Below are 13,762 nucleotides of genomic sequence, written 5' to 3' on the forward strand. Positions count from 1 at the left end.
TGAACTGTAGTGCATTTCTGCAAAAAGCACCAAAAACGCATAGCTGTGAACCAGGTCTACGACATTTAGAACCAGGTCTACGACATAATGGGGTTGAAAAAACTAAAATAAGCCATTTACAGTACAAAAAAAGCAGATAATCACTACTGTAAGGGTTTTTTACTTTTTCCATAAAAGATTTTATTGAAAGATTCAAAGCACACAAACATGTGAGACAGGTAAACATCAAGAACAAAAAGTGCTGCCACGACCCTTTCAAATCACAGTAAAGGAGGCACTATACCACTGCTGCGTTGGTCGTGGCTAGTAGAACAGTGCTATACAGAGGCATATCTTGTCAACAAACGTATAACTAATATGATCATATATTTAGAAGAGGTGTACTCAAGTTGTGACAGGTAGTGCTGGGTCTGAGTGCCTAACCCGTGGGACCAATATCATCCGGTCCAACTCGGGTTCTTAGAGTGGTGTTATTCCTGACAGGGTTTTTTTTTTTTTTTACTGTAGAACTGTCAAAGTTATATTTACAGTAGCTATTATTTGCTCTCTTTGTACTATAAAGGGCTCTTTTTTTTTTTAACCCCATTATGTTACTGGTCGATTAATCAATTATGAAAATAGTAATCAATTCATTTCATAATCGATTAGTTGACGATTAATCGATTAGTTGTTTCAGCCCTACTTGGTGGTATGTTTTATGTCATTGTCATGCTGGAAGAGCCATCCATGACCCATCTTCAGTGTTCTGGCTGAGGGAAGAAGGTTGTTATCCTGGGTTTTAAAATACATGGCCCCGTCCATTGGCCCCTCAATGCGACAAAGTCGGCCTGTACCTTTTAGCAGAGAAACAGCCCCAAAGAATAATGTTTCCACCTCTGTGACTGACTATAGGGGTGGTGTTCTTAGGGTCATAGTCAGCATTTTTCTTCTTCCAAACATGGAGAGTCGAGTTAATGCCAACGTTTAATTTTGGTCTCATCTGACCACACCACTTTCTTCCAGTCCTTCTCTGAATCATTTAGATGTTCATTGGCAGACTTCAAATGGGCTTGTATATGTGCCTTCTTGAGGAGGGGGACCTTGCGGGCGCTGCAAGATTTCAATCTATGGCAGCATATTGTGTTACCAATGTTTTGTTTGGTGACTGTGGTATCAACTGCCTCGAGATCATTCACAAGCTCCTTCCGTGTAGTTTTGGGATGATCCCTCAATTTTCTCATGATCATCCTTATCCCCAGAGGCTAAATCTTGCATGGTGCTCCAGACCGAGGGCGATTGATGGATATTTTGTATTTCTTCCATTTGCAAATAATTGCTCCAACAGTTGTCTCCTTAGTTGTAGCCTATTCCACCAGCCTTGTGCAGGTCTACAATCTTGTCCCTGATGTCCTTTGACAGCTCTTTGGTCTTGCCCATGATGGTGAGGTGTGAATGGCAGAAAGAGGTTCTGTGGACAGGTGTCTTTTATACACATAATGAGTTGTCGTTAGGAGCACCTTCTTATATTGACAGGATTAATCTGTGTACCACATGAGAACATACTGTAGCCAAACTGTGGGAGTCCGAATTATTGTTGGTTGGTAGGGGATCAAGTACTTATTTTACTCACTGAACTGCAACTCAATTTAGAACATTTGTTTGTTTTTATCAAAAAGGTGTTTATTAAACAAGTTCAAACAGTTTCCAATGCACATATAGTGTATTTCAATACTTCCATCCCAATTATCTTAACTTCAAACCTGGTAAGTTTACAACAAACTGATATATACCGTACATCTGGTGTTATCCATCTTTTGCCCATTATGGTCCTCTCTCGGGGCATTGTAACAATCTGGACATCATCAATTCCCTGGGACACAGTCCAGGGGTATCTAGCCACGGTGCCCAAATTCTTTTGAATCTGCCCAAGGAACAATACCCTAGAGAATGCTATTCTAGTCATCTCCTCCGGGACAGTTTCTTCCAGCACTCCTAATATGCAATGAATTGGATCTAAGGGAACGGTCATCTGGAACACTTGATTCCAGACGACCGCTAACTACTGCTGCTAACAAAGCAAACAGAATATGGGCATGCATTAAAAAGGGGGTCACCTCCAGAGATAAAACGATAATTCTCCCACTCTACAAGACTCTGGTCCGGCCGCACATGGAGTATGCTGTCCAGTTCTGGGCACCAGTCCTCAGGAAGGATGCACTGGAAATGGAGCGAGTACAAAGAGGGGCAACATATCTAATAAAGGGTCTGGAGGATATTAGTTATGAGGAAAGGTTGAGAGCACTGAACTTATTCTCTCTGGAGAAGAGACACTTGAGAGGGGATATGATTTCAATATACAAATACCATACTGGTGACCCCACAATAGGGATAAAACTTTTTTGCAAAAGGGAGTTTAACAAGACTCGTGGCCACTCATTAAAATTAGAAGAAAAGAGGTTTAACCTTAAACTACGTAGAGGGTTCTTTACTGTAATAGCGGCAAGAATGTGGAATTTCCTTTCCACAGGCGGCGGTCTCAGCGGGGGGCATTGATAGTTTCAAGAAACTATTAGATAACCACCTGAACGACCACAACATACAGGCATATAAAATGTAATACTGACATATAATCACACACATAGGTTGGACTTGATGGACTTGTGTATTTTTTCAACCTCACCTGCTATGTAACTATGTAATTAAGCGTCCCAAGCACCCTGCTCCAATATCTATGGAGTTTTGGGCATCTCCAGAGTAGGTGGATGAGGTCACCCTGATGTTGCCCGCATCTACTACACAAGGAGTCTGCCCACCTGCCCATCGTATGCAGTTTAAGTGGGGTATAATGCACCCTGAGTACTATGTATAACTGGGAGACCTTTTGGGCTACGTTTAGAGAGCAAGTAGTAATTGACTGCAGGACTTCCTCCCATTGATCTCCCGTGAGCGGACCTACTTGTCATCTTTCTCCCATAGGGACGGTGTCTTAGTGGGGTAGGCTTTTAAACAGTGTGTCAATAGCCTTCGACAGAATTGTGAGATAATCCCCCTGGTTTCAGTGCTGGTCTGTAACAAGTGGAAAATGGGGGTGGTTGACATAGCCCATTGGGTAGTATCTCCTTGCACGCCCACTGCATGTCATAGCTGGAGATAAGAATAGTACATGGTAGAGGGCAGATTAAACCTGGCTCGCAACTCAGAGAAGGACAACAATTTTCCTGAAATATGTGTGACAACAAAGTCACGCTGAAGGGACGCCACTTGGCGCCTTGTTGTAATTTTGCCAGTTCGACATTAAGAAAGATTCCCCCATTTCGGACTATATTCAGCGAAGCCTGCAGTGAGAGCCCGCCTCCCCCCCATCTGAATTTAAAAAATAAATAAATAAAGTCACTTTAAGAGTAACCAGGCACCGGACATGCAGCGGTCTATGGGAAGCTTCCCAGCCTGCAATCAGCTGATTGCAGGCTGGGAAGTTGACTTGCCCGTGTTAAGGGCATGTGCAGGACGCAAGCTGTGTGTCCGCACACACTCCCACTCTACTGGGATTCGTTGGCATGTTTATAGTAGTGGCTACGATTGGCGGGGACAGGAGGAGAGGATAGTGGGCGGCATTAGTCTATTTGCATGCGTCACTGTGGTGTAGTCGACTGGGACATGACACTAGAGGAGAGGAGAGGGCGTGGCTATTTACATCACTTCCGGTTTCCGACTGGAGCGCGTGGCTGCGTGCGGTGGGTTCCGAGAGGATGAGCGGCACCATTGAAGGTAAGTGCTGCCTGGCCGTAGTTCTGCTGTCTGACCCCAGACAGATACACTCTTCTTTCGGTCTCTTCGAGACCTTGCTGCCTGCCCCTCAAACATTCTCTGTGGTGACACTAAGCCTCAGGCAGGTTAGAACAGGGAGAGAGAGGCGAACTGCTGGCCATTGGGTTTGCAACTATACACTATAGACACACATTGTGAGTACATCTGTCCTGTATACAGGAAAGAAGAAGGTAGGTGTATATAGCTATACACTACCCAGGACAGTTGTACTCACAATCAGTGGCGGAACTACCAGAGTCGCACTTGCGACTGGGCCCTGGTGTTCCGCCATTGTGTAAGTTCACCTTACAAATTTTTCTGTAAAGGTGAACTTACACTTTAAGTAGCCATGTGACAGACTCAAGCAGAAGGGGAGACCAATGAGAATGCTGTATACCAGGCTTTGTGAGAAATGCTATATACCACGCTTTGTGAGAAATGCTATATGCCAGGCTTTGTGAGAAATGCTACATGCCAGGCTGACCTGATAAATGTCTATTTAGAGTCCTTCATTATTAACAGTGTAATTTTTCAGTTTGTTTGCGTCGATCTGTAAGGCTGCACTATATACCATGATCTATGAGGCTAAGCTATATACTCCGTCCTGTGATGCTGGGGCTATATACTCTGTCCTGTGATGCTGAGCTGTATACTACTGACACTATGAGTAGAAGCAAGTGTAATACAGGGGACGAAGTGAGTGGATTCTATAAGGGGTGTGGCTTATGAGAAGTGGAAGAGGCCAACCGGGAAGGGGCGGGTCTGGTGTTCCCCCATCCTAAAACTTCACCAGCCAACACTGGAAGCCTGTCACCTCTTGTATCTGTCTACCCTTATTCTAGATTTTCTGGATCAAGGTAAAGGTGAGCGTCTATTTGTTAGATTTGTGGAACATCTGCGCCTCCAAGCCCATCGGAACAGTCTCTCCTCCAGATGCAGTCAGCATCAATCATTCAGAGTAACCGGCCGGGTCCTGGGCCATGGATCCAATCAGATGTTGAATGAGGTCACCACCGGTATCTGGCAAGAATCAGGCAGATCCACCATCCAGCACCATCAGTGCTGACTTGGACCAGTTACCGTATATACTCGAGTATAGGCCGACCCGAATATAAGCCGAGGCCCCCAATTTACCCCCAAAAAAACTGGCAAACTTATTGACTCGTGTATAAGCCGAGGGTAAGACATGCCTGTCCATCCCTGTGTGTGTGTCCGTCCATCCCTGTGTGTCCGTCCATCCCTGTGTGTCCGTCCATCCCTGTGTGTCCGTCCATCCATCCCTGTGTGTGTGTGTCTCCATCCATCCATCCATCCCTGTGTGTGTGTGTGTGTGTGTGTGTGTGTGTGTGTGTGTGTGTGTGTGTGTGTGTGTGTGTGTGTGTGTCCAGCCTACCTGTGTCCTGAGCCTTTGTCCCGAGCCTCCGTCCCGTGCCGAGCCTCCTTGCCTCCGTGCCTCGCCGCCGTGCCTCGCCGCCGTGCCTCGCCGCCATGCCTTGCCTCCGGTCCCGTCCCGTCCCGTCCCGTGCCGTGCCGTCCTGTGCCTTGCCTCCGTCCCGTGCCCTCTTCGTTCGTCGGCGGCCATTGTAAAATTCAAAAGCTGCGCCGCCGCCTTCGCCTGTGATAGGCGGAACACTGAATTTCCCAGCAGCCTGTGTTCCGCCTATCACAGACGTCGTATCATCCTCGTCCGTAGTACGAGGATGATACGAAGTCCGTGATAGGCGGAACACAGGCTGCTGGGAAATTCAGTGTTCCGCCTATCACAGGCGAAGGGGGAGCCGGAGGCGCGGCTTTTGAATCAGAATGGCCGCTGTCTGTCTGCTCGACACGCTGATCGAGCGGGCAGACAGCGATGACTCGAGTATAAGCCGAGGGGGGCACTTTCAGCCTCAAAAAAGAGGCTGAAAATCTCGGCTTATACTCGAGTATATACGGTAATTGTCAGGCCCGAAAAGTGTCCGAATCTTGAAATAATGGAGGTTACCTCAGCCAAAGAAGTGGTGGTGTCCCCCAAGAAAAGCATTATGTTGTCGGCATACAGCATAATATTTTCATGAAGATCACCATACCTCAGGCCCGTGATCCCCGGACTCGCCCTCACTTCAGCCGCCAGTGGCTCAATATCGATAGCAAAGAGCCCAGAGCAAACGCATGAGACATTATGCCTGACATCATAATAGTCGCCTGTGGGGAGGCGTATAGGAAATTGACCCAGGCTACGAATCGGTCCCCGAACCCAAACTTTGACAGCACCGCCCACAGGTATTGCCAGGCAATGCTGTCAAATGCCTTGTTGGCATCCAGGGACAGAAGAGCCCTGTTTCCCCCATTGTCTGCCTGCAACTGCATGTTCAGAAAAAAGCACCCAAGATTGTTGAACGTGGATTTTTGCGGCATAATACCTGCCTGGTCGGGGTGTATTATAGAGGCTATGATCCCATTGACCCATAGTGCAGAACATTTGTATTGTGTTTTTTTCTGGATTTTTGGTTGATATTTTGTCTTTATTATTTAAAATACACCTATGATAACAATAACAGACCTTTCATTGGTTTGTAAGTGGGCAAACTTACAAAATCTGCAGGGGATCAAATATTTATTTTTGCCACTGTATTTCTTCACCAATGAATTTTACTTTATTCCAGTGTAAGGACACATAGAGGGTTATTTACGAAAGGTAAATCCACTTTGCACTGCAAGTGCACTTGAAAGTGCAGTCGCTCAAAATCTAAGGGGTAGATCTGAAATGAGTGGAAGCTCTGCTGATTTTATCATCCAATCATGTGCAAGCTAAAATGCTGTTTTTTTTATTTTTCTTGCATATCCCCCTCGGAGCTACAGTGACTTTACTTCCAAGTGCACTTGCAGTGCAAAGTGGATTTGCCTTTAGTAAATAAACCCCTTAACCACATGCCGACCAACGCACAACGATATAAGTCAGCAGAATGGCACAGACAGGCAAATGGGCGCCGGCGGCGCATGCACTGGTCGGGACCTCCGTGAGTCCAATCACGGGTCCCGTGGACTCGATCGCCGTGGGAATACACGCGATTAGCTCACGTTCTGCCTAGGGATAGTGTCACTGATCTCTGCTCCCTGTGATCGGAGCAGAGATCAGAGACATGTCATACACAGCCACGCTCCCCCACAGTTAGAAACACTCCCCTGGGCTCACTTAACCCCTACACTGCCGCCTAGTGGTTAACTCCTTCACTGCCAGTGTCATTTACACAGGAATCAGTGCATTTGTATAGCACTGATTGCTGTACAAATGACAATGGTCCCAAAAATGTGTACACATTTCCGATGTGGCCGCCATAATGTTGCAGTCACGATAAAAATCGCTGACCGCCGCCATTACTAGTAAAAAAAATTATTAATAAAAATGCAATAAAGCTATCCCCTACTTTGTAAACGCTATATCTTTTATTCAAACCAATCAATAATCGTTTATTGCGATTTTTTTACCAAAAATATGTAGAAGAATACGTATTGGCCTAAACTGAGGGAAACATTTTTTTTATAGATTTTTGGGGGATATTTATTATAGCAAAATGTAAAAAATAATGTGTTTTTTTCCAAATTGATGCTTTTTATTTTGTTTATAGCGCAAAAAATAAAAAACGCGGGGGTGATCAAATACCAACAAAAGAAAGCTCTATTTGTGGGAAAAAAAGGATGCCAACTTTGTTTGGGAGCCACGTCGCACGACCGCGCAATTGTCAAAGTGACGCAGTGCCGAGTTCGCAAAAAGTGCTCTGGTCTTTGGCCTGCAAAATGGTTGGGGGCTTAAGTGGTTAATGTGCATTTTCATAGGGAGGTCAGCAATAACAGTCCTTATACATTTTTCACAAATTAAAGCTAGAAAAAAATGAATAAAAAGGATATAAAGGTTGAGACTCCTAACTAGTGTTAAGAAGTAAAGAGTATTAATGTGCATTTACCTCCAATATTTCATTCTGAGAATTGTAGCGAGGACACAGTCTGATCAGACTTGCTGCTCCATCAAGAACGTCACACAGTTCTTTCAAGAACACCCCACAAAAAGGAACCACTTTACAACCAGGTATATTCAGTGCTCTGTTCACCACTTTTCTGTACTCCGATGATGATTCATGCTGAGCCATGGCATCTTTTAAGCTTCTCATAGTTTCAATATCATGTTGATCCATGAATTGCCACATTTTCAGCACTTTCCGAGACCTGTTAAAGAAGTGCAAACATTTTTTATGGCTGCCAAGCAGTATCCATTGTAATGCATGAGTCCATTCAAGCAGTCTATAAAAACATGTTTTATTGCTTTTTGAAAACTGCATACATAATTTACCATGAAGGATCACTGCAGAAATAATTTTAAGTAGAATTAAAGGCAAAGCCTATGTTGTACATTTTGGATATTTTAAGGGAGGGTTATAATCCCCATCAGTTTTGTTTTACTATCCGTGTTCCATTGGGGAGATTTCCCTTCACTTCCTGGTCCATTGCCTAAACAGAAAGTGATAGGAAATTCCTTTTAAAGTGAGGAAATTCCTGTTTGTCAAGAGGGTCACCTCCCTCCAAAAGTCTTTGATACTGTGCTACACGGTGATGACTATTCCATCTCCAGCTTATATACTCATCAGACTGCCAAGTATCATCTTAAACCATTCCAAAAGTGGTCTAATATATTTGACGTGGTGAAAACCTTCCGGAAAAAATACTTGAAGGATACAGATGAGTTCACAAGCTTACTGTATCCGAAATATGGCGGGAAACACAATTTAAGATCATCCATAGGGCATACCCTTTTTGCATCAACAAAACAGATCCAGATCAGGAGCGGTACACCCCTGGTGTTCCACACCACGTCCCACACTGGTACATTGCCTCTGGGAATGCCAATCCACCATCATGTATTGGGACTCTATACTGAACTTCATATACAAGATTACCAAAGTACGGATCCCAAGGGATTACCTCATATGTCTGTTTGGTTATGCACCACCCTTATCCACACCGTCAGAAAAAAGTCCACTCCACATCTCCCACTGGGCACATATATGCCTCCTGGTGGCACGTAGGACAATCATGGCGCAATGGATTAAGACAACACCACCAAAGCTACAGGCAGTGAAAAAAAAACTTGTGTCACTTTTGTATCTTGAAAGATTGAACACCATTATATTAAACTTTGGCTCCATCTCACGATTTTTAATGAGATGGCGCACATTTATGGAACACATGCTTTCCCAAGAAGATATACAAAAACGTATGCAGCCATTCCGAAACATGGACTGGTACCTCAAACGAGACCTCACAAAGGCATCCTTAAAATACCCAATCTATTGGACCCCTCCTTGACATTTGCAATTGTCCCACTTTGGACTTCACCCATCATCAATACCCAGATATGGACATTATATAAGATTGTCATCTTAAGTTTATAAATGTTGCTTCCACTCCTAAAGGCACTTAGTGTTATGTTACTATGTAAACTTAACATGTTGTTATAAAAAGGTTATTAAGTCTACTCACCGTGTACCTGTGTAATGTTGAAAAAGCCAACATAAAAATAAAATAAAAAAAGAGGGTCACCAAAGGTAGTGTACCCAGTAGAAGACTGGGTACACACTATTACCTCTATTACTTTTCTGGTGACAACTCAAACATTGGGATTTTCTTTTACTTTCACTTTAACAGTAAACAGGACAAATAGGGTGAATCTAACCACTGGGGGCACAGACAGCAATAAAAACCTGACAAGTACCCTGTATTATATTGTTTGTGTAAAAACTCAATAAAAATTGTTACTTCTCAAAAAAAACCTGATACCTTTTCCAATTTCTCTCCACTCTATCAAAAACTAAAATAATAAAAAATAAATTGACTTTGGGTATACTTTAATGTGCTTATTATGGTATGTGGTAAGTTGAAATTATTTTTAGACTTCAGCGTCTGTATAGAGCCTACATGTGGCAGTTGTGACCAGTGCTGTGGCCAAAGACACACAGATTCCCAAGGATAAAAACAGGTGGTGAAAGATCACCCTGTTCTTTGGACCATCAAGACCCACTGCAATCCCCTTGACTAATCTAACACTGCACATACTAATCATTTATAAATCGCAATCTGTGTTCAATCACAGGTTTTCAAATATGTCAAAGATTCCAATTTACTGCAAAGTTTTGCATCCTGGGCCATGTAAATGCTAACACTGAGTGCTGTTAGTGGAGTGAAGTGTGAATCTTTTTAAGACATCAAGATCCATTAAAAAGTTGCAACATTCTGTGTCAACATACTGGTCACACATTTCAAACTCAAGTCTTCTGAGGCAGAAAAGGTTAGGATAGGCAAGTAAAACCTAATTGGTTGTTAGGAAAACAGACACATTCCTTATATGAGGCCACTTCAAGTTCTGGACCATCAAGACACACTAGTGTTTCATATACCTAAACTATGACAAGTTCAGAAAATATATCTAGCTTTACTGCCTAGGTTAAATGCAAACATCTAGAATAAGTCTCAACAGGCTATCCATGTGTTGAGCTGTCTATAGAGTGGAACACTTGAGATTTATGTCTTACAAGAACACTTGTCAACACTGTTAGCAAGCGTTTCAGAATGTTTCATGCCAACATAAAAGGCTGTGAAATGTATATAAAATAAAAATACTTTAAATGTTGATCATTTCGTTCAGACTGAGTGTTATCTAGCTCTGCAAACACTAAAATGCATCATTAATGTTTTCCATTCTTTCAGCTACTTCACCAACATTAGAATTTACTTTAACTACACTTAATATTTTAAAAGATTAAACATGACTGCCTTAAGCATGTAAACATTATGACCTCTTCAGATTACTTCCAAACAGTTCACAAAAGTTTGTAATTGCATGGCTATTTAAAACTATCTGACAAAGTGCCAACTGATGTTTATAACAGCTGCTTTCACCTCTCCTCAATTAAGTCGTACCTGAGCCCTGCCAGGAATTCCATCACAGCATTGTAATTGCCCATGTTCCAGCAGCACTTTGCTATGTGTACCAAGTGAGAAAAGGCTTCCCGTTTCTCCTCCATGGACCCCGCAGCAAGAATCAGCCAGGTTACCCAAGAACTAACCTGAAAAAGAGAATTAAAAGAGAAATAAACTGATGAAACACAGAAAAGAGTTCCCATATTAAAAGACAATTTTTAAAGCTACTGTTTTATGAAACCATAAGCAAACTGCATAATTTTTTGAGGCTATTTAGATTCCAGATTTAATCTGTCTATTTCCTGCTGGAAAAAGAAAACAATCACTGGTAATACAACTACTTTTTTCTAGCTTGTTTAAATGTAAAATTATGCCATCAAGGTTATTGTTATACCCAAAAAGAGAGACACACACACTCAATATTTTTAATTTCAATCAGTTTTTTCTAATAAGAAAACATAAACCTTGTTACTTTAACAAATCCAAGCAAATTTTACAGACATTGTTGAGGATTTACTAAAACAGAATCTAGTGCAACTGTGCCTAGCTTCCAGGTTGCATGGCGTATAAAAATCAGTGATTCCCTACAACAGCCATCTTAACTGGTCCGTCTTTGGAAAAGGTTCCTGCACCACTTTGGTCCAATTTCAGCCCATTGAATATCACTGAAGTTGTATCGAAGTTGGATCAGCATCTTAACTGATCTGACAATGTTAGCACCTGCAAAATGTATTGAAAAAACAAAAACCAAATCCATAATAGACCCAAATTGCAATCATCTCAAGTCGTATCCTGTTCGACTCCTGTTCAGACCGGTGTTGCAGGGCAAAATCGGATAGGAAGTTGTGGTACTTTCATGTCAGAGAAGTGTGAACTCGGCCTAATTCAAGAAGCTTAAGTTAGAAGCTAATTGGGTTACTATGCACAGCTGCACCAGATTGTGTGTTCACCATATTTAGTAAATTTTCCCCATTAATGTATAACGAAGCGCAGGACATAAATAGTGATATTCAATTGTGAAACCTATCAATATCCATATATACACAATTCCAGATATTACCCAATAAAGATACTCCAACTTTACAAAAAGTAATTTCTCAGTACCAATTATGTTGCTAATCATATAAAAATTCATATTATCAAACAACAAAAGTGATCCTGTGAGATGTAAGTTAATACATATAAGTAAAACAAAGAAATTGTATAGAAACCCTCGTCTTCTCACTACATTTGACCTGAATCCAGACGATGACAATTAAAGCCACACCATTTAGGGAAAGGTAACAGCATCTCCCTAAGGAAATCTTCCATCTTTTCCTTTAACCCCTTCCAGTCCAGCCATGGTATATAAATGGCGAGATGGGAGCCGATGCAGGTGGACGCACCTGTGTACCTCTCTAGAACGCCCAGGGGCATGACCCGCAGACACAGTGGATTACAGTAGTAAACTATTGTGTGAGCTCTGTGATTAGTTACAGCAATCTCATGGTACCAGGGTCAGTCCCAGAGGTCACGTACAACGTGATACCTGCAAGCAATCACAGCATCAAAGCAGTACACAATGTTTCATAAATGAAACCTTTAGGCTGGCTTACTGATTGTCTATTAAAGTGACCATCACTATAATAGGTGTAAAAAAAAAAGAAAAATTACAAATACAGTTAAAATTATAAAGGGCCAATTACTAAAAAGGGGAAACCTCCTCAGGATGCTGGAAATTGGGAGGTAAGAAAGGGAAACTTCACCAGTTTCACCGGAAAAGCTGGCTGCATCAGTTCATCACCACAACAGTTACAGTGCACCTGACCATAGCCACACCAGTCCCAGTGTCCCTGATCACCATCACATCAGTGTTACAACAGTCATACTGTCCACAATTACTAACACACCAGTTGCAGTGCCCTTGATCACCACTATACCCAGTCATAGTGTCAACATAAGGACTTTTTCACATGTGCGATGCTCTCTGAAGAGCCATTTATGTTCGGACTGCTCTTCAGAGTGCACTAGACAGGCAGGGAGGAGGCATTGTATTGCTCCCATCACCTATTTTACCCCTTGGATCCCACACAAACACATTCATTGAATGAGTCACTATCCGCTGGCATACAGGAGATACAACAGCTGTGAAGCAAAGCTTTGCAGCCATATCGTGTGTACACCCTCAGTCACTGCCTCTGCAGCTAAAGGAGGTAGTAGTTGAGGGTCAGTAAAACCATGGCTCTCGACCACAAGGTTTTGTCAACATCCAACCTCATGCATAAACCGTATAAGTGCATTCAGTCACAATTGGTGTCCCTGACTGTCATTTGTACAAACCCTGGCCTGTTTATTGACCATGTTTCTGTCTGTTGCTTAGACCACTCCTTTGCCTGTTTGCTGACCACGTCTCTGCCTGTGCCTAAACTCACCCACCTGTACATCCCACTGACTATGTTTCTGAGAGACACCATTCCCAGCCATTCCCCGGCAGACAATTGAAAAACAGTACTCTTTTGTCCTTCCTTTCTTTAGCCTCCTGTACTTCCTGACCAGTGAACATGGCATTCCTGGAGGCAGCCATGTACCAGTAGGCCAGGCTTGCTAAATTCACAGGAACTGAGATTGCTATAGGTGATGCTACAAACTATATTCCCTGATCACTTGTATAGAGGTGACCATTACAGTACATTGGTTTTGATACAGTTGGTTGATCTGTGTGATATATATTCAGTCCAGACAGTGAAAAAGACTCAAAAATTCTCACACATATAGTATCGCCATACCTGGAGGAGTAGCAGAATTTGTTTTGAGGTGTAATTCTAGGTTTGCCCGTGCTGTGTGAGAAATATTTTATTAAATTGACAACTTTGTGTAAAAAAAAAAATATATATATATATATATATATATATATATATATATATATTTTTTTTTTTTTCTTTCTGCATTTTCCATAAACTTGTGGCAAAAAATTAAGTCTTCAAAAGACTCACCATGCTTCTTAGAAAATACTTTCAGGTGTTCGCTCTCCAAAATGTGGTCATTT

The 13,762-nt window shown here is 42.4% G+C and overlaps 1 protein-coding gene across 9 annotated transcripts in view; it reads right to left on the bottom strand.

The window, feature by feature from the left end:
• PLCE1 (phospholipase C epsilon 1) overlaps positions 1 to 13,762 on the bottom strand; it is a 783,803-nt gene that overhangs the window by 253,453 nt on the left and 516,588 nt on the right. For all 9 annotated transcript variants that reach the window (XM_077454232.1, XM_077454230.1, XM_077454231.1 and 6 more), the window contains 2 exons: positions 10,738 to 10,883; positions 7,731 to 7,989 (listed from right to left, as the gene is read on the bottom strand). In XM_077454232.1, the coding sequence (XP_077310358.1) occupies positions 7,731 to 7,989; positions 10,738 to 10,883 (405 nt within the window). The remainder of the gene's footprint in view (positions 1 to 7,730; positions 7,990 to 10,737; positions 10,884 to 13,762) is intronic.

The sequence above is a fragment of the Lithobates pipiens genome, unplaced genomic scaffold (genome assembly GCF_037356315.1).
Source record: "Lithobates pipiens isolate NorthernLeopardFrog02 unplaced genomic scaffold, aLitPip1_a1.2 Scaffold_25, whole genome shotgun sequence".
Lineage (NCBI taxonomy): Eukaryota > Metazoa > Chordata > Amphibia > Anura > Ranidae > Lithobates > Lithobates pipiens.